The sequence below is a fragment of the Haliotis rubra genome, unplaced genomic scaffold, assembly GCF_003918875.1.
Source record: "Haliotis rubra isolate DU_JTF1 unplaced genomic scaffold, ASM391887v1 Scf136, whole genome shotgun sequence".
Classification (NCBI taxonomy): Eukaryota; Metazoa; Mollusca; class Gastropoda; order Lepetellida; family Haliotidae; genus Haliotis; species Haliotis rubra.
Window position 1 is genome coordinate 609,841 of NW_025765292.1, and position 22,841 is coordinate 632,681.

Consider the following 22,841-nt stretch of genomic DNA (forward strand, 5'->3'; position numbering starts at 1 on the left):
TAGTCCATCGTATCTATTTCACTAAAATCACATCAGAGTGTTGTTTTGGAAGTCATTACTTCAACAGTACTACTCAAAAGATATTAAAAGACACATGATTCATCCACATTTCTACAGTCAATCTATCATGCTAGAACCAATTAACTACAGTAATATGAGTAAATCTGCTGTTCTTTAACTTCTTTTCAGTAGTACATTTATCTAGAGTTGATTTGTCACTACCAAAGTACTTCTTAATTATGCTATGGACTTAGCATTCCATTAATTTAATTTTAATTTTACTTTCATTCTTTTCACTGTCATAAATGAATTGGCATTTTATATATTGAAAACAAAACAGATTATAAGGTAGTAAAATAAAAGGCTTTTAACTGTCATTGCTTGCTATTCCTGAAAACCTGCATATAATGTGTAATGCTACTATTCATAATGTTTTATCAGTCTACATTGATATGTTTTCAAGCCTGAGAACATATATAATTAACCTCAACTTGAACAGTTACAGGTTGTACTCAACAATTTCCCCAAATAATGCACACATAGCATGAATTAACCAATCACAAATATACTAGGTGAGGTGAGGTGAAATTGGGTTTAACGTCGTGCTCGAGAATATTTCGCTCATATGACAGCGTGCATGCATGTGTGTATATGTGTGTGCTGCTGTATGTGACTTATGTTTTATAGTGCTGCTTGTACCATGCCCAGAAGCAAGAATACCCATATTTTAAGGCCAGTCCTTGTTGTATGACGCTGCCAGGCGGGACCAACAAGCATCATATTTTAACATCTTTTGGTATGGCGCTGTCGGGGATCGAACCCGCGACCTTCCGCTCTCCGGGCGGACGCTCTAACCACTACACCACGGAGGCAGTCCCACGGAGGTGGTCACAAATATACTAGTGCTCACATGCCAAGAAGGAAATACTTGAGCACTGTAAATAACCACCAGTTACATAAGCATTGTGTAATCAAAGTATTGAGTAACCTGGTTGGCTAGATAATTAGGTGTGTAGGTCAGGGGACTCTTACCAGCTTATTTACACTGTTTGGCACAGAGCCAACAAGAACTCTTGATTGTCCCCCCTTGTCTGATAAACCAATCACACATGTAATTTACAATCATAGTCTGCCAATTATACTCGAAATCTGGGAGAGTTTTATGGAACAGTGTATTTATTTTCAAATACCTTTGCATCATGCTGCCTAAAGAGTGTATATATACACATGCAACTGGCAGGTCCTACATGGATATCACTAAGCACATACATGGGGCTATACCTGTCACTCATACAATATGGCAAATGAGATTAACACCTTCCAATACCTAAAACAAACCCTTGTTAAGCAAATGTCAATATAATTTGTTTTGGTTGTATAAGGTCAGATAAACTGGTTAGTATGCAATAGTTATGGGAAAGTTACCTACACAGAAATCTCTACGTAAAGTTTGAGTTAAGTGCATACATGAATCCTGGTCTGTTAATGTCATGCATCTGTTAGCTGAACACACTCGGTTTATACTGACCACAGGAGGGGGTAGAGGTCTGGGATCCGCCTTCATCACCCCCATGGTACCAGGGGTACAGTGGAGGAGGCGGTACACATGTTCCACGATGCCGAGGCCGCGCACGAGGTTGTCCCGCTGCAGCAGCCCGCTGATTCTCTCCAGCTCCTCCTCCTCCCTGATCTCCATCGGCTTGGACGTGTCGATGACCTCCTCCTGCTGCAGTCTGCTGTCACTGCCCTGAACACAGACATGTTCCCAGTCATGTACAACTTTAAAACTGATGTCACAGATGCTTTCAAAAATTCTTTTCTTTAATGCCTGTTAACACTCATCACAATGTAACAATTTACCCATTTACAAATGCATAAAATTAATCAGGGTTTTTGTGTGAATGCCAGGCTATGTAATCTTTATATAGTTTAACAGTTGTGTGTGTCTATCAGTGACATCATACGGAGGACAAGTGTTTCCCACTAGTAGGTAGCAAACTTAAAACAACTATAAGGGCAACTGATAACAATATCTCCTGCAAACACCTTAAATCTGTATCCTCTTGAACAAAGTAACTGATCAGAACACTGCTAGTCTTCGCTTCACATAATTATGATCATAATAGTGAGGAAATGACTGTGCTAGCTGACCCAAATCTTTTATCTTGATAGCAATCCAATGAAAGCTGATATGATATTTAAGACCAGACCAGACAAAACACTACACTATTTGGCCTAAACAGTCTTCCCAAACCCAGCCTATCTGCGCAGTGATGAAGACCTTAATGGCTAGACATATGTCACACACATTTCCACTGCATGAGAGGACTGCAGCTCATACAAGACATACCTCTAAATCTGTTTTAGAAGAGCTTAGTCTGTGTGTTGGCATGGTGGATCGACGTAAGGTGCGACGTTTCCGACTGGTTGGAGACTCTGGCCTGAGTACACTGCCATCTTTCTTCTTCCCTCCCTTGATCATAGACTCCATCTTCTCCTTCTTCCTGATGATCTCCTCTCTTTGCTGTCTGTAACACAATAAGGAGGGTTCAAACTCCCATCATTCTTGATCCACAACAACAGCAGCAGCAGCAGCAACAACATTGTCCTGACCCTACATGTAAGTCATCAGACATCAGATGGCATTTCCTACCTCGCCAGCTCAGCTCGAGCCCTGAATGCTGCTGTCTCCTGGAAGAGGGTGCCACTGCTGTGGAAGAACTTGTCGTACTTGTCACAGCCTGGACCGGGATAGATCCTCCGGAAGTTGCCCATATGAGTGTTCTCATAGCGTTCTTGCTGCTCAATAAACTGGGCCTGAGCCTGCTCAAGCTCTTCCCTGTAGAACACAAAAGTAATGTAGCAGGAAACAAGGAAGTCCTTCCTGTCTGATGGGAACAGGGTCCACAACATTCATACATTAAATATCAAACCATCAAAGATCGTAACAAACTGAATGTTTCCTGCTGAAACATATCTGAGGTCCATTTTAACATGTATCAACACTGCCAAGCCATAGAAAAAGTTACTGTTTCTATACCATTACTTCATGTTTGCCTGAAGCCATTCAGGAACACTTAAACATCCCTGTGGAACTGAGTAGAAGACATCAGGCTTCAACTGAATTTGATTGGAATGGGGTTTAACATGGCTTTCAAAATTACTGCACTTACATAGCCACAAACCTTTTTAGTATGTGTGCATGGGTGACTGCTCTTTCAGTCATCCTCAGTAATCCATGTGTTATAGTGGAGCATATGCTTAACATTATACCTTACAAAGACAAAGTACGTTGACTCTTAGCTAACCAATCCTGGTTTTACTGCCCTAATGCTGAGCACCAGGAAGTACCATGATGCAAGACTGAGGATAAAGGAGTAATAATGAATCCTGCATGGTGTGGGTGCAATGTAATGAGTGTCTCCACTGATCTACCCACTTGGTTTCCTTCTTTGTGTATTTGCCCAGCAGCCTGTCCTTGATCTTCTTCTTCTCTTCCTCAATGCAGCGCGCCTCCGGTCACACGCTCCACAGTTGATGAGGTTGAGTGTGTCGTACACTAGCGTGCCCTTGATCTCTCGGTCAAGATCTGCATCAGTGGTGAAGCTGGGAGAGTGATTCACCTGAAGTGTGAAAGATCAATAATATTGGTGCTTAAAAATTGTATCTTATACACAGTGTTAAGTCTATCAAATGCTCCCGAACTATAACAGCTTATAAGACATCAAAAGAGTTCATTACAGATATTATACTGTTAAAAACAGGGCAAGTTTCAAACTTGTTTTATTCTAATGGTGATAACAATAAGATATTCAATATTCATAAGGGCCCTGTAGGGTAGGTCTCACTAAACAAAACGAGTTTTTGGTTTGGTAAAATATTTTATTGAAATATTGTTACAACTGTCGTAGGTATTTTAAAATGGACATTTTAATGCTTATATGTATCCCAAGGAGGGCTTCTTCTGATAAAGAATTGATATTTGCTTCATGAAGGGTGCACATATTGTGATGCTTGTCTTTGATCACAGCATGTGCATGTCTTAAATCAATGTATATAAACGGCTATATGAAAGTTAAATATCATAGGTGTTGCAATACTTTTTTCCATGTATATATATTGTACTTTCTCACCTCCAGTATCTGCGGCCTCAATTTCCTGTCCAGCAGAATGTCCACACCTAGGATCTCGAAACATGCACTGCCCTTGACATGGTTGGGGAAGCATGTGCGATAGTTGTGCTTCAGTACAGAGTGAGCTGAGATCACAGTCTTGATGATGACATCATCAATGTCATTCCACATCTTGTCTACATCATACCCCTTCTCTCTCATGTAGCGGTTTATGGTGGATATAAGCCTGGACATACAGCAAAGTGGTATAGAGCATAGCTGCTTAATTATCAGCCTGGTAAGGTTTAAAAAGAATTAAAAACGATACAATTATAGGAATGAAGGGCACAAGCATCATGTGATCAAAGGCGGACCAATCAAAGGATCACAGCATCATAATGATGTTACATAAACACGGCCATCAATTCCACCCACCTCTTACTTCCAGCTTCATCGTCCCTAACAAAGTCAGTACTGTGCTTGTTGATGGCGTAGTTGGTCAGGTGCATGTACACATTATCCTGAAATACAATCAGCATCAACACTTAGCAATGTCATCTGTGTTTATGAGTTTAGGGCATATGGTGCATATGAATTTTGCAATAAGTTATGAAATCTGATACTGACATCTACACTTCATACACTAAATGATCTACTCTATATATACTAAGCTTGTATTTTGGTGTGGAATAAGACATTCAGAGAAAATTCTGAATCATATTGCAAAGAACATGTCTCTGTCAAAAACACATGATATACTGAGATTCACGAAGGGAAGTAACTGTTACTACTCACAGTGTTGCCAGCACTGGGCTCCACGTACTTCTTGGTGGCAAACCTTGCTAGACCGTCTTTGAACACAAATATCCTCAGAGGGTCACATGATGTTATTAACGTGTAGATTCGGAAATCAAATTTGAATCCATCTATCAAGAATGGCTGAAAGAAAGAAAGAAATATGTGATAAAATCCCTTTTAACACCAAACAGAAAAGCATAAATAATATGAATCACCTGATCAGCATTTCTATCAACCATAAACTATTGGATTGGATAGCTGTGGATCTACACCCACATTGTACTTCTATTACATTATTCTGCTGATGGCTGCACATGATCATGATACCAGACAACAGAGAGGTGTATAAAGCAATAAGTCAGATGTAGTAGTCAGATATATCAAAAGGAATAGACTTGAAGAAAGAATTCAGTTAATAAATACATGTTGGCACCTTATTGAGGTAGACTTGACATATCATATGTTCGTGGGGTTTGATTTCCTTGGGGTTCTTGGTAACCCAGATTCCTCGACCTTGACATCCAGACTCTGGCTTCAGGATGTAGGACTTGTTCTTCTTCTGCCTTGTGTAGGCTTGGAAATCTCCATAACTGCACACCAAATACAGCAGAGGGTGAATCAGGATGAACCAGTCATGGTAAGAATGGTGATTAGCAGCCAAGATGGCAGCACATACTTAAGCACCCTTGGACATGAAAACGGTAAGATGAAATTGGAAGTTTTAGACAATTTAGTATATGTTCAAAAGAACTAGTAAAGACACAAATGTGCCATCGTTTCCCTCCACTTATACAATTTCACAACATCTGTGTCAAAAACATTATTAAGAAAAGACAAACTGCACATTAGCCCTCTACAGTCCCTGTATTGACAACATACTGACAAAAAAGGTGTATACACCATGTACATACTCAGCAGGAAGGCACCATGTTTTAGGGAAGACATTGTACTCCTTAGGGAACATCTTGAGCATTCGGTTGAGGTTTCGAGACAGCAAATCCTTCCGACAAATCTCATTCATTCCTGGGAAGTGATTGATTTTCTGAAGATAAACAATAAGTTACTGGGTGCTGTGCACAGCATCATCTAAAGGCAATAGTGGACATGTCGCAAAGTAGCAATGATGTAGAGTCTATGTGGGACTAGTCCTGCCAGATATTCTCTGCTAACCTGATACTTCTTCATGTCCATGACCCTTTCCAGTGCCACAGAGTAGTCTGTCCAGTACAGTGACCAGTCATCATCATCAGACACCTCCTTGAAGCCAAACCTCCGGGATGTCCGGCGAACTGAAGGATAAATAATACACTCCCAAAATTGGTGTACCAAGTTTATTTAGAAAACATTCAACACAATGACATCAAAAGTACCTTCTGTCACTCCCAGAAGAGGGAGTTGGGGTAGCCAAGTGGTTGAAGCCTTCGCTCATCATGCCGAAGGCCCGGGTTTGATTCCCCACATGGGTACAATGCATGAAGTCTATTTCTGGTGGTCTTCCGCTGTGATATTGCTGGAATATTGCTAAAAAGCGGCATAAAACATGACTCACTTACTATCCTGAAGACTAATAAGCATAGCTAATCCTGTTCAAGTAACTTCCCCAAACAGAAGGTACTTACCAACATCATACTTGCAGTTGGTGAGACAGATGTACAGCAATCTACAAGAAAACAATTCAGTGTCATTCCAGGTACAGACATAGCACACACAGCTAATGCCCTTGTAATAGTGTATCAGATTGAAGCATAAGCAGTTGACATTCTGATAATCTCTAGATAATATGGGAAAGAAGATATATTTCTCTTAAAATGGCAGCTATCAACTTTTATAATCTCTATATTAACAAGATGCGGTGGGCGAGCTGGCTAAAGCGCCAGGCTAGTGATCCAGCAATGTTGAGGTGTCGGGATCGAACCCACCTGTGACCGGGTGTACAAATCTTGGAGTCAACATTGTGTGCAGACTCTTTCTGTGTTGTCACAACCCCTAGTGTACAGTACACAACCCTGTGCACTTAAAAGAACCCATGAATCCGTTGGTATATGACCAGATGGTGGCCACATGAATACGTACAAACACCTAGTTGCGGGTACAGCAACGTGCAGTGAACTTGGACAAAGTACTGTGACTATGTGTGTCCCAGTCCACCCAGCTGTGAGTGGGTACCTTGTTAGGATGAGCAAGCCGCAAAAATCCAGTGCGCCTAGTGGCTGCAAGAGTTGTATACTCCACAAGGAGTTAAGTTGCTGCAAGAGTTGTATACTCCACAAGGAGTTGAGATTGATAACAAAACCATGTACCGCTTGAGATTAAACTAGTCCATATGTGCGCTGATCTATAATAATGAGGAATCAAAACCCAGCCTTGAGCAAACACTAGTTGAAATCAATGATCGAGGAATCAAAACCAGCCTTGATATGTATGCGCTATATAAATATCCTATAATAATAAAAAAGACCAGTGTTCCAGGTGAGAAGTGATCTGTAGCAACCTATACTGTCATTAGGTGACTTAATGAATCTGGTAGTCAGGGACAGTGGTTGGTGGTGTCTCATTGTACCCAGCTGAATGGAACAATGCCCAGTGGTCCAGGTGAGAAGTGATCTGTAGCAACCTATACTGTCATTAGGTGACTTAATGAATCTGGTAGTCAGGGACAGTGGTTGGTGGTGTCTCATTGTACCCAGCTGAATGGAACAATGCCCAGTGGTCCAGGTGAGAAGTGATCTGTAGCAACCTATACTGTCATTAGGTGACTTAATGAATCTGGTAGTCAGGGACAGTGGTTGGTGGTGTCTCATTGTACCCAGCTGAATGGAACAATGCCCAGTGGTCCAGGTGAGAAGTGATCTGTAGCAACCTATACTGTCATTAGGTGACTTAATGAATCTGGTAGTCAGGGACAGTGGTTGGTGGTGTCTCATTGTACCCAGCTGAATGGAACAATGCCCAGTGGTCCAGGTGAGAAGTGATCTGTAGCAACCTATACTGTCATTAGGTGACTTAATGAATCTGGTAGTCAGGGACAGTGGTTGGTGGTGTCTCATTGTACCCAGCTGAATGGAACAATGCCCAGTGGTCCAGGTGAGAAGTGATCTGTAGCAACCTATACTGTCATTAGGTGACTTAATGAATCTGGTAGTCAGGGACAGTGGTTGGTGGTGTCTCATTGTACCCAGCTGAATGGAACAATGCCCAGTGGTCCAGGTGAGAACTGCTCTGTAGCAACCTATACTGTCATTAGGTGACTTAATGAATCTGGTAGCCAGGGACACTGGTGTCTCATTGCACCCAGCTGAATGGAACAATGCCCCGTGGTTTACAGTCTGCCATCATGTAGCTGGAACACTGATGAATGTGTTTCAACAAACCAGATCAATATAACTTTCAAACATTCGGATAATCTGGATGCACAAAACCCTGAATGGATACTAAGGAAATAGCCCCAAACACTTCCGAACACACTGAAGCAAGGAATGTGGTGATTGTGTGTTTTCCTGCTGTGTGAGACACACCCTGATGATTATTAACTATGCCAATCTCACCTAATCACATTTACATTTGATAAATTTAAAAACAGTCACAGTAGAAATCTATGTCACTTTATAACATCATCTTTTCAAAAACCTGCTTGAAAGTACACTGTCAGAATTCTTTCAAAGAACAAGCTCAGTAAATAAGAAATTAAAGACCTTTAACTATTGAATATTATTAAAAACAAATTGCTGAACTAGTTAAGAGGGCTTAGAAAAAATATTTTCAACCACTAATAGTAATGTTTGGTAATTAATATAATTATGTAAATGCAAATTTTGACAATGATAATCTTCCCAAAGAATATTTTTCTAAGCACGCTCAACTTGGAAACAGACAGAAATGTGTAGATTCTGGCATGCTGGAGGTTCCAAATCACACTGAAATGTTCCACATCAGTACTGTTGTAGCCACATGTTCCTAAGGCAAATGTCATCCTTGACATTTGATCATTATTTCTATTATGTGAGAACAAAGGCAACTGAACAATTCCGTCTGATATAGTTTCTTTATTCCACCATAATGAGACAAAAGGTTCGTTTGAACCATTTTTAAACCTATCACTGACTTTTGTTTTGGACATTTCTTATTATACTTTTATATTTTTTCGTAAGATTTTGTTTGGAGTTAAGTAATTCGAAAGTCTAATGTTTAAAAACTGAAGATATAAAGAAATGAAACTTTTCATTATGGATGATGAGAATGGAACCCACAACCTAAGATCTGTAATCATGCTCTCTAACTGTAACTATTTGCCCACTGGTTGAAGTTTTCAGGTTCAGTAATTTAAGAGGCCAGATGTCGTTTACTCCATCAGTTTTATTAGCTCTGTCACTGCTTCCAACAGGATTTACAATGTCAATCAAAACCAGTCATGTTTTGTCTCTTACTTAAAAAGCCAAACATCTTGTATATTGATGCCTATATCTTATGATTGATAGACCCCTCTACACTGATATGACTTGATAGTCAATAATTAACTATCACATCAGATTAAGACTTTTATTAATGTCAGCTCAAGTCCTAAGCGTGTGATCCTACTGAAAGTCACAGTGTGTGAATACTGGGATCATGCCCACGTAGCCAAGAGACACAATGGGGTATAGATTACACGTACACATATCCATTGATGATCTCACCCTGTACCATAATTACTTGAAAAGAATGAGATCTACTTTCAAGGTACATAGACACATGGAACACTAACATTCATGGGCCTCTTCAAGGCATTTTAGGGCTTTTATCTGTCATTTTCAAGGGTTTTCAGTAGGGTTACTAGCCTTAGGCTGACACTACTTCCTTAAACATCCAGTATGCTATATTATTAATATTCAAGCCTGTACGAGCCTTGCCTCAGAATGATCTATAAATGAATCAAAAATTCTGTAATATGAATACATGAATGAAAAGAAAAATATTTGTCATATTATGCATTACTGTATATCAGGGAATACTCTGTACTCGCATTATAAATTTGGTGTTCTCTATTTCAATAAGGGCTTACAGGGATTTCATGAAATCACTGAGCTAATATTTCAGTAATTTCATGAAATCCCTGGGGATCATATGGGGTCAGGGATTTCATGAAATCACTGACTCTTTCAGGGATTACCTGAAATCCCTGGTTTCACACATTCCCTGTAACATATATATGTTAAACGAAGGATTCAAATAGTTGAGAACATTGACATGTATACCACCTGTTGTCTCCAACACAGATTCACCACAGCAACCACTGAAACCTAATGAATTATTCAGCCTATTTTTTCAATCTCCATGTTTCTGTGCACCAAGCCAGATGACTTATCAGCTCTATTGTTTTTCCTTGCTAGTGTTAATTAAAAGTTGAGATTCAGGGAATGAAATTTAGACCTACTCTAGTTCCGTGATTACCATTAACACATACTTGATTAAACCGATCTTTTGCAGTGTTACAATGAAGTGTGGTTGAAGGAGAGCTTGGACAGGGCAGAGAGAGGAGGGTCTGAGGTGCTTAAGATTGGCCATTGTAATACTTTTGAAGCAGGAACTCCATTAATCTTCAATTTCTAAATCAAACTATGAACTGTGACTTTCACATCTTTGACTTTTATCCCTATTTTGAAATTGAGGAAATACATTAACAAAATGTGAGACTTGTCATCTTGAGTGAGTGAGTGAGTTTATTTTTTATGCTGCTTTTAGCAATATTCCAGCTATAACACGGCAGGGGACACCAGAAAAATGGGCTTCACACATTGTACCCATGTGGGGAATCAAACCCAGGCCTTTGGTGTGATGAGCGGAAGCATTAACCACCAGGCTACCCCACTGCCCCTGTCATCTGGAATATTCCTACTATTTTGTACATGTTTCCAAGCAACTTATGTAAAAGTGACTGCTATGTTTATAAGTATGATGGACATGAGCCTGTGATCTGTGACATACACTATGACATAAGCCTGTGATCTGTGACATACACTATGACATGAGCCTGTGATCTGTGATATACACTATGACATGAGCCTGTGATCTGTGACATACACTATGACATGAGCCTGTGATCTGTGACATACACTATGACATGAGCCTGTGATCTGTGACATACACTATGACATGAGCCTGTGATCTGTGACATACACTATGACATGAGCCTGTGATCTGTGATATACACTATGACATGAGCCTGTGATCTGTGATATACACTATGACATGAGCCTCTGATCTGTGACATACACTATGACATGAGCCTGTGATCTGTGACATACACTATGACATGAGCCTGTGATCTGTGACATACACTATGACATGAGCCTGTGATCTGTGATATACACTATGACATGAGCCTGTGATCTGTGATATACACTATGACATGAGCCTGTGATCTGTGACATACACTATGACATGAGCCTGTGATCTGTGACATACTCTATGACATGAGCCTGTGATCTGTGATATACACTATGACATGAGCCTGTGATCTGTGATATACACTATGACATGAGCCTGTGATATACACTATGACATAAGCCTGTGATCTGTGACATACACTATGACATGAGCCTGTGATCTGTGACATACAATATGACATGAGCCTGTGATCTGTGACATACACTATGACATGAGCCTGTGATCTGTGACATACACTATGACATGAGCCTGTGATCTGTGACATACACTATGACATAAGCCTCTGATCTGTGACATACACTATGACATGAGCCTGTGATCTGTGACATACACTATGACATGAGCCTGTGATCTGTGACAAACACTATGAGATGAGCCTGTGATCTGTGACATACACTATGACATGAGCCTATGATCTGTGACATATACTATGTTCAACATGTTCATGGAGCAAACTTTCAAACTCCTCTCTAGACCTGCTTCATGATTCTGACAGCACTGTTATCAACTATAATAACATATACATATGAAATAATCTGTCCATAGATAATATCACTGATCTCAAATAAGACATTTAAATTTCAACCCAGACACTCAATAACAATGACTAATATTTATGTTTTGCTGCGAATGGTTTCAAAGGAACATAATACTCAATGTTTGAGCTAATCAGTTATGTCAGATTATATAAATATGCATATGACATAGTTGAGAATCATTTTTGTGTATCAAGGAAAAATTAAATGATCCCTTTCAAAGATGGAAGAGTACATTACAAAACTATACACAAATATAACCCACAACAACGCCAAACAGTTAGTGTCTGATCTTACAAGTGTGAGGATCTCCGTGAAACAGATTACTTTATGAAAGCCTCTAACCCAAAGTACTAAGTACAGGTTAAACATACAATCTCCTAGATAACATCTCATGTTTCAGGTAGGTGGGGGACTCCTCCTGTGTTAACAGGAATGTCCACAGGCCTGAAACATACAAAAAGTCTCAACAGTGTAGGAGATAGCCCGTCCCAACGTCCGATGGTGAATTTTGGTAGGTGGGGATCTCCTCCTCATGTGGGTCAATTTTAGCAAACCAATGTCCATATAGGCCTTTTGAATATTTACTGCGAAGGTGGAGAAGGACAGGCTAGATTTTGGCAGGACTGGTAAAATATTTGACCTGCCAACAAAAACATCTTTCCTACAAAAAAGTCTGATTACAATCTAATTAATTATTTATCTTTACGTTAATCAGGTTGATGTGTTTTGTATAGAAATCAAACACATGGTTAGAATTATTTCTGGGTGTCAACCAGTTCATATATTTAGGTTTGTTGCCCAGTTCATATCAAATATTTGTTTAACAATATACATGTATTCCTATTTCACATGTAATCAGTTTTAACAATTGCAAATCAATTTATTTCTCTTCAGGCCAGAGCAAACTATTTACTTGATTAATAAATGATAACTTTGCCTGACAATCTGCAAATGTAAAAGAAATAAGTAAATTCAGCATTTGACATGTTTGATTGATAACTCCAAATACAGTCTTTGAACATCATTTTCATATTATTTCAAATGTAGCTATTTCATGAGCTAATTAAGGGAATTAATTCATATTATATTTGTTGTCTACATTACTATCTCTTAATTACTGATATTACATTATTTAGGCTTTTGTCCCTTGCATATTTTACAAGTAATGGGTAAAGAAGTTAAATGGACATCCCTTATGAAACTTCTTAACCATAGTTTCCTTCCCCTCGACAGCCATACAACCAGATCCATTCCCAAACATGCAACATATCCCAACTAATACCATCAGCACCTCGTTCAATCAATCATGTGGTATCTCAGCCCTACCCCACTTGAAACTACCTGGCTATCAACACAACACCCATAATATACAGTAAATCAATACTGAAACTCATCTCAGCTGGCAAATCAGTTGGTAGGGGACAAAATATTTATTGTATCCTGGCGAAACTGAAGACCACCCTTGACATGTAACTCATTTATCTGTTATTAGCTTCAACATTGGCAGATGGTAACAACATATGATTGGCAGAAGACAAACATAGTGAATGGTCATGAACAATATTTGTTTTATACCTTGACGCCAGTGTCAAATAAATGCAAACATAAAGTCAAATATTATATTGATTTCGAAGGGTAGGACCATACATCTTGCATAATGGATTGGGGAGTTTGCCAAACTAGGGGAAAATATTTTCTTGCTATGGGATATCAAATTTTCTGATTTTGGCTATAAAGAGATGAGATTTCTACTAGGCTTCACTGTTACTACATGTATTATGTTAACATGATATTCAGCTTTAAAACATACTTGTAAGAGAAACATAAACTAGATTTCACTACATTCATCAATGACAAAATGAAGATTTAATATATGATACTGGATATGTACATTTATGCAAATGAAAACTTTGCAATTCTGGTAAAACAAGGAAAAACAGCCAATTCCAATAAAACTATCCCGTCATGCCCCAGTTTCTAGATCCCAGCCATCTTGAACCATCATTACAGAGAGGATCTTTTACCATTGTCACAACCACCAGGTAGATTGGTTACTCAGTTAATGCTTTCTGCTACACTGACCTGCAACAATGCCTGAAACATTACCAGTGTAAAGTGTAAAGAAACTCGGACTAAATAGAGGGATTACGTTCCATATATTCCAACATACCAGTAACGTGACTGCTGTAGCAAGGGGAGACCTATTGTAACTGTACTGCACACACGATATAGAGATTCAGTACTGTCATGGCTTAAACCGGGCTGATAAAAGGTTATTGATGTCAAAACTGGTCTCATATGCCACCATAGGAACATGGCAATGTTTCTATTGACACAGAAATTGTGCCTTAACCATATGTTAACATTACAAGTTTGAATCCACATGTAATAAAGTTTAGCAGAGTGCATGCCTGTAACATTGAGGCTATAGTCAGAGTCATGACTTTATTGCCCTGATCAAATGGGGTGTATATATATGACACATGTTGTCGTGTTCAAGGAGATTCTCATACTGTAATGTCAAACTGGTCTTGACCCTGGATTTGCTTCAAGCTTCTACGTGTTATAAACACTGTACATGACCGAGTCAGAACACAAGTGGTTCAGAGCCTCTACTTTGTAGAATATGTTAACCTATTTCAAGTAGACACTATGTCAAAGTAGATTGTTTCAGGTAAACACACCACCTCTACAGTTAAAGCAGTACAGCTAAATGCCATGACAGTAGAGATCCCACTAGCCTCAAGATAACCTACAGCAGCTGAAAACATTTTTTCAAACCCTATCAAAGTTTCTGTTGGATAATATCACCAACATCAAATTCCATAGTAGGAAGAATGAAACACACAGATGGCCACCTTCCTGGCAATGCTCAAAGTCAGATCAGAACCCAAACAAGAGATACTTAAAGGCACAATTGTTTGAGTGGGTGATAATGCAAAAGTCTGTGGTTGATGGAGGGAATGTGAAAAACAGGAATTAACATTTTCTGTGAGCTTGAATGTATGTTTTTGTTTTTATAAATATGGTTTCAACTTTGTCTTAAATGAAACTTACAACCTTAAAATATAATAGTCAGTCCTAATGATGATAGTGAAATGTCTGTCTAGCTCTCAATATCAAGACTGGACCAAGCTGGCAACATTAACTCAGTTATAAACACAAAGCTCTCCCATATGAGTGAGGATAATAGACTGGGTGTCATGAACACATCCTACCTGTGAACATCCTACATAGCAAGATGATGACAATACATGTAAACACGGGATATACACAGTGGTTTATCTGACAGCTGCCTCTTATCTACAGTGCCATATCAATGTAATGTAAGTTCCATACATTAACTGGAACAACATGAAACATCAAGTGCTGTCTAAATGAGGTGTTCCACTTTAAAATGTCACCATGGTAACAGCAGGACATGCTCTAAAAAAAGCAACTGACTGGAACAATAATTGTAACCTAAGTAAAAGACAACAATATCTACTGGATATATATTCAATGGAAAACACTGGCAAAGTGTTACCAAATTCCCGATTATTCAGTGACCTAGAACAACTATTGACTGCTTGCCTGACCCAGGGGGCAGTGTGCCAGGTACCTTCCAATTAACCTGTCCCTACTAGGTCAAGGCTACCACTGAAGCAATGTAATTATGTACTGGGTTATGACTACCTCCCCGAAGACTACCCAGCCAGTCAGCCATGGAGTAGAATGTAATGTTTTACCCAGTCTGTGACTTTATCTGTTAGTCTGAAGCACCTGTCTCGTAATATAGGGAATACAATCAGCTTGTACTTGTCCACATACTAAAACTAACATAATGCCCAAATACAAGTTCGGGCCAGAAACGAAACTCTAAGGTTTTGAAACAAATTGCTTACCGTTTCTTCTTTTTCTTCTTCTTCTTTTTATCCTGGATGTCCTTCTTTGAGGTGATATCAGGGGGTGGTTTCCACAACACTCTCTCTACCCTCACCTTCACCTTCACCCTCACCCTCGCCTTCATACTCATATCCCACATCTGTAAAGATAAAATAGGAATTAAAAATAATCTTACTGATCAGGAGTTTTCTGGATTGTTTTACACATAATGTCTCCCAAAATAATTAAAACCTATCTATTTCACATTTACTGGAAACGAAGTAATGGATTGCAGTGAAATCATCCAATTGTAATATAAAAATATCATGTTCACTTTCCTACATTAAACATTCAAGCTTTTTATAATCACACATAACATCTTTGGCTGCTATCTCTCAACAACACAACCACTCACCTTTGTTCATACTACCTACCTTGTTCCTCTCAATCCTCAGTGTTTGCCCAACATGGCTAATGTCCTACTAAGCAACCTTAGTACTACCATATCAACCCAACTTTCTTACAAGAACCAGTGTTCAACATAATATATGGCTGTCAATGGGTCCTTGTCATAACCCTGAAATATTCACCACATCCTAATATTAAAATGCTACAAGATCCCCTTTACTTGTACCCTTGTAAGGTCAGAGAATATTCAAGGCAACACTTACCCTGGTCTGCCTCCCCATCAAGCTCCTGGTGGATCAAAACTGGGGAGTCATCATCCACTAGGGTTAGCTCTTGGCCACTGGTGCCACCGAATCCCGAGTCCACATTGTCCTCGGTATCACTGGCCTCTGACTCGGAGCTGCTGCTGTCACTGCTGCTGATGACAAGGTCGTCCTCCAGATCATCCGCCAACTGGTCTGGGTCTCCATCCCTGTCACTCCTGTTCATTGCAACCTTATACCGTCCACTGGATTCTACAAACAGACACAACCCATCATTACAACCTTGTACTGTCCACTGGATTCTACAAACAGACACAACCTATCATAACAACCTTATACCGTCCACTGGATTCTACAAACAGACACAACCTATCATAACAACCTTATACCGTCCACTGGATTCTACAAACAGACAAAACCTATCATAACAACCTTGTACTGCCCACTGGATTCTACAAACAGACACAACCTATCATAACAACCTTGTACTGCCCACTGGATTCTACAAACAGACACAACCTATCATAACAACCTTATACCGTCCACTGGATTCTACAAACAGACACAACCCTATCATAACAACCTTGTACTGCCCACTGGATTCTACAAACAGACACAACCTATCATAACAACCTTATACCGTCCACTGGATTCTACAAACAGACACAACCTATCATAACAACCTTATACCGTCCACTGGATTCTACAAACAGACACAACCTATCATAACAACCTTGTACTGTCCACTGGATTCTACAAACAGACACAACCTATCATAACAACCTTGTACTGCCCACTGGATTCTACAAACAGACACAACCTATCATAACAACCTTATACCGTCCACTGGATTCTACAAACAGACACAACCTATCATAACAACCTATCATAACAACCTTATACCGTCCACTGGATTCTACAAACAGACACAACCTATCATAACAACCTTATACCGTCCACTGGATTCTACAAACAGACACAACCTATCATAACAACCTTATACTGTACACTGGATTCTACAAACAGACACAACCTATCATAACAACCTTATACCATCCACTGGATTCTACAAACAGACACAACCTATCATAACAACCTTATACTGTCCACTGGATTCTACAAACAGACACAACCTATCATAACAACCTTGTACTGCCCACTGGATTCTACAAACAGACACAACCTATCATAACAACCTTATACTGTCCACTGGATTCTACAAACAGACACAACCTATCATAACAACCTTATACCGTCCACTGGATTCTACAAACAGACACAACCTATCATAACAACCTTATACCGTCCACTGGATTCTACAAACAGACACAACCTATCATAACAACCTTATACCGTCCACTCCACTGGATTCTACAAACAGACATAGCCTATCATAACAACCTTATACTTTCCACTGGATTCTACAAACAGACACAACCTATCATAACAACCTTGTACTGCCCACTAGATTCTACAAACAGACACAACCTATCATAACAACCTTATACCGTCCACTGGATTCTACAAACAGACACAACCTATCATAACAACCTTATACCGTCCACTGGATTCTACAAACAGACACAACCTATCATAACAACCTTGTACTGCCCACTAGATTCTACAAACAGACATAACCTATCATAACAACCTTATACTGTCCACTGGATTCTACAATCAGACACAACCTATCATAACAACCTTATACCATCCACTGGATTCTACAAACAGACACAACCTATCATAACAACCTTGTACTGCCCACTAGATTCTAAAACAGACACAACCTACTACTGAAACCCTGTACCACCCGATGGATTCAGTAAAAGACACAACCTATCATTGCAACCTTTTACTGGCCACTGCATTCTGCAAAACAGACACAACCTATCATTATAACCATATACCACCAATGGAATTAGCAAAAGACACAACCTAACATTACAACCTTATACTACCCATATAATTCTACATATATTAACAGACACAACCTATCATTACAACCTTATACCGTCCAATGGATTCAGCAAAAGACACAACTGATCATTGCAACCTTTCACTGTTCATTGGATTCTGCAAATCAAACACTATCCCAACAAGTCTCATACACAAGCTCCCAATAAACATCAGTAACTGGTACTTTTGATTTAATACTTTTAACATAAACAGGTCTTGCCACAAATAACTGAGATATGACAATCACTGTTCATTGATGTCCATCACTGCTGTATAAGATTTCTCAGAATTGACTGGGTGACATTTACCCCTCTTATCACAAAGCGTATAATGAATTACAAATCAACAACCATACTGACAAGCTGTCACAGGGGTGAATCAAACCTTCACCCTGGCCCACCCAGCAGATTGACTTTTACCTCTCAAAGCATCAATTATTCAATCTCCTTAAACATCTTAAACCATCAGCATCTTCCACGCCCCCTTCACTATGTCCCAACTACCACATACTGTGTCCTGTATGGACTGGTAACTTGCTGTACCTGCTACATTCAGAGATAACTTCATTCAAACTGATCACAATGTACTGGATCAACATGAACAACTGCTAATTTGTTTTTAAATGTCACTGTGCCCATTACCAACATGGTAAACAGCTTCTGAGAGTAATTGGATCATGAAATATTCACACTAAGAAGAAAGATTCATGTAAAGAAGGACTGTCAGTGATCAGTACCACGTGCCCTCCACCATGTATGTAATGTAAAGGGCCATACTATAACAGTGTGCAATACACACAAATATCTCATCATCAAGTGTTATGTTAACGCTTTTGTACACAGTTATTGCATTCACGCTCCACACTTAGTCAGTTTGGTTCAATGACACTTTAAATACTATGTCAGCTTTTACAAAGCAAGTAAGCTTGATGTTTGAGGAAAGCAATAATGCATGTTTTAGAAAATTACTTAAAACCTGTTTGCCAGATATAATTTTCTGTCTCTGATTCATTAATTTAATGTGAAAGTAAAATATTACAATTAATATTAACATTCTTCCATGACAATGATAAATTTATAACAAAAGTATTTACAAGACATTGACTATTCGTTCAACAATATTTTTGGAGTAATGTATGTATAATGGTATGTATAACTGTTTCTTTTTTAGACTGATAGGAGAACCTGATCAGGTAGTCCTACTGTATGTTTACCTTTATCATGTCCATCATCAGTTCAAATAGACAAAGGATAAGATTTGATTGAAATTTCAAGGGTTCTTTGGGTATTACATTTTCAACATCAGGTTCATGATAATTATAATACAAAACCAAACTCAAGATAGTCATGATAATTCCCAAGCCTTATTTCAAACAATGTAAAGAATTAAAGTTCAGTTATTACTTTATTATCAATCATGATAATAACATTCTTATCAATATCATGTTTGAAAATCTAATTAGGGTTCACAACTTGACAAGCAGTATAGAGAAACAGGCGACCTTCAAATCAGTACAAGGTATATTTAAACATGGCAGATTGAATGACATGTCTCCACACCAGCTGAATGGAAACACTCACCTTGATCAGATTACTTTCAGTATTGCGTGATGTGTTTAATCAAATACATACAGGTGATAGTTGGTGTTGAAACCACTAAGGCGTGCTGATTGTTTTAGTAATTACTCTCAACGCCAACACAGTTGCCTTTATCAACACTGTTAGTTTATGTAGCATTACCTGGCACCTATCAAAATAATATTCTGGTACGCCATAAACAAGAATGTACTCAAAAGAATGTTTATTGATTCCTTCAAAGCTAGATAATATTTGTGACTTTATCATGTTGTCAGCATGAAATCACCTAGCCTGTCAGTATGGTAGCAATTGTATAGTACTGCCCAGTCACAGAGAAATGTTATAGATCTTGGATACAAACAAGGACCAACTGTGTATGTAAACAGTAAATCCTCCATAGGTACTCATCATGAGCACAAAATAACGGTCATCCTATAATAAGTTTGAAATTAACCCACACTAGCTTACCATTGTTACCAATTTGACCTTTTCAGAGTTTCATACAATCTTTTATATCTTGCTTTCAATACAAATCAAGGTGGCCATATCATCTACAATATTACAGTACTTGAACACACTACAGAATGTTAAACAGGCATGACCGACAGTTCAGTAAATAGTCTCAATGGCCCTATCTGCCAGGGTAAGTGTGATTTATACATAGCAGTAGAAATACTTAATGTCTCTGATAAGCAAATACTGTGAATCTTACACCTCAGAGTCTGTTGTAATTTACTGTTATTAAGTCAGGTCTATGCTTGCATCTAAGCAAGTATTATTAATAGTAAACTCTATTCCAGTAGACCCAGAGATACGTCTATTATTGCTAGGCAATCTTGTATGGTTGTAGTCAACACCTGAAGCCTTGACAAGGATCAAGCAGATCTTAGGAGACAAAACTAAACACATCTGAAGTACTTTACAAGGGGAAATCTCAGATTAGCGGGACTATATTTGAAGATATATTCACATAATGTACACAAAATCAGTATCATAATACCCTGGTAAAGATGCAACCACCAATGAAGACCACAGCCAAACTCCTCACCTAATAGACATTGCAACAAGAAGGCAGTGGTCAGTATCCACAAAAAGTATGATATACCCTGCAATAACCACTGAAGACCACAGAGATACCTGATACTCACCCTATGGACATGGTACAGTTCCCAACAAGGCAGCAGGTGTTCATTTAATATGAACCCTCTGACCCGGCACCAACGGTCAGACAGAAGTCTACCTGATACTCACCCCAGTGTCTGATGGTACAGTTCCTTTGACTGAAGTTGTTTTAACAAGCTTGTTACAATGTGAATTATAAGAAATATTAAATCTGAAATGTGGGTCAGTGGTCAGTATCTACAATATACCCTGCAATAACCAATGAAGACCACAGAAATACCGGTACTCACCCTATAGACATGGTACAGTTCCCAACAAGGCAGTGGTCAGTATCTACAATATACCTTGCAATAACCAATTAAGACCACAGAAATACCGGTACTCACCCTATAGACATGGTACAGTTCCCAACAAGGCAGTGGTCAGTATCTACAATATACCCTGCAATAACCAATGAAGACCACAGAAATACCGGTACTCACCCTATAGACATGGTACAGTTCCCAACAAGGCAGTGGTCAGTATCTACAATATACCCTGCAATAACCAATGAAGACCACAGAAATACCGGTACTCACCCTATAGACATGGTACAGTTCCCAACAAGGCAGTGGTCAGTATCTACAATATACCCTGCAATAACCAATGAAGACCACAGAAATACCGGTACTCACCCTATAGACATGGTACAGTTCCCAACAAGGCAGTGGTCAGTATCTACAATATACCCTGCAATAACCAATGAAGACCACAGAAATACCGGTACTCACCCTATAGACATGGTACAGTTCCCAACAAGGCAGTGGTCAGTATCTACAATATACCCTGCAATAACCAATGAAGACCACAGAAATACCGGGTACTCACCCTATAGACATGGTACAGTTCCCAACAAGGCAGTGGTCAGTATCTACAATATACCCTGCAATAACCAATGAAGACCACAGAAATACCGGTACTCACCCTATAGACATGGTACAGTTCCCAACAAGGCAGTGGTCAGTATCTACAATATACCCTGCAATAACCAATGAAGACCACAGAAATACCGGTACTCACCCTATAGACATGGTACAGTTCCCAACAAGGCAGTGGTCAGTATCTACAATATACCCTGCAATAACCAATGAAGACCACAGAAATACCGGTACTCACCCTATAGACATGGTACAGTTCCCAACAAGGCAGTGGTCAGTATCTACAATATACCCTGCAATAACCAATGAAGACCACAGAGATACCCGATACTCACCCTATAGACATGGTACAGTTCCCAACAAGGCAGTGGTCATTATCTACAATATACCCTGCAATAACCAATGAAGGCCACAGAAATACCGGTACTCACCAGGGATTTACAGGACGCGGATTCCTGCGTCCTACACGCATAAAAATTGACAATGGACTCAACAAAATTTATTAGCGTGCCCACAGGGACTCAGACAAAGTCCAAATACTTTTTGTAAAAATTCCAATCAAGTGACAATAACTTATCACTGAGTTTACTACTAGCTGGGTTATGGTATTATTTGCAATTTAATTACTGTAACAATGTGATGATCATGATACACAAATACAATAACAGTATTTATAATAATATTTAAGTATCTGGGACCCCATTTTGTTGTCCAGGACCCCTGATAATTTAGAGTATGAGTCCCAGGGACCCTCAAATGCAGGAGTCCATGTAAATCCCTGACTCACCCTATATACATGGTACAGTTCCCAACAAGGCAGTGGTCATTATCTACAATATACCCTGCAATAATCAATGAAGGC

The 22,841-nt window shown here is 39.1% G+C and overlaps 1 protein-coding gene across 1 annotated transcript in view; it reads right to left on the reverse strand.

The window, feature by feature from the left end:
- Positions 1 to 21,396, reverse strand: part of LOC124268060 (tubulin polyglutamylase ttll6-like) — a 35,214-nt gene extending 13,818 nt beyond the window's left edge. The window contains 15 exon segments of the mRNA XM_046703071.1: positions 1,529 to 1,747; positions 2,351 to 2,528; positions 2,654 to 2,839; positions 3,440 to 3,510; positions 3,513 to 3,623; positions 4,134 to 4,359; positions 4,548 to 4,633; positions 4,908 to 5,051; positions 5,344 to 5,500; positions 5,822 to 5,952; positions 6,081 to 6,199; positions 6,530 to 6,570; positions 15,757 to 15,896; positions 16,408 to 16,659; positions 21,353 to 21,396. Of these exon segments, the coding sequence (XP_046559027.1) occupies positions 1,529 to 1,747; positions 2,351 to 2,528; positions 2,654 to 2,839; positions 3,440 to 3,510; positions 3,513 to 3,623; positions 4,134 to 4,359; positions 4,548 to 4,633; positions 4,908 to 5,051; positions 5,344 to 5,500; positions 5,822 to 5,952; positions 6,081 to 6,199; positions 6,530 to 6,570; positions 15,757 to 15,896; positions 16,408 to 16,425 (1,827 nt within the window). The 5' untranslated portion in view covers positions 16,426 to 16,659; positions 21,353 to 21,396.
- Between the last annotated feature and the right edge of the window lie 1,445 nt (positions 21,397 to 22,841).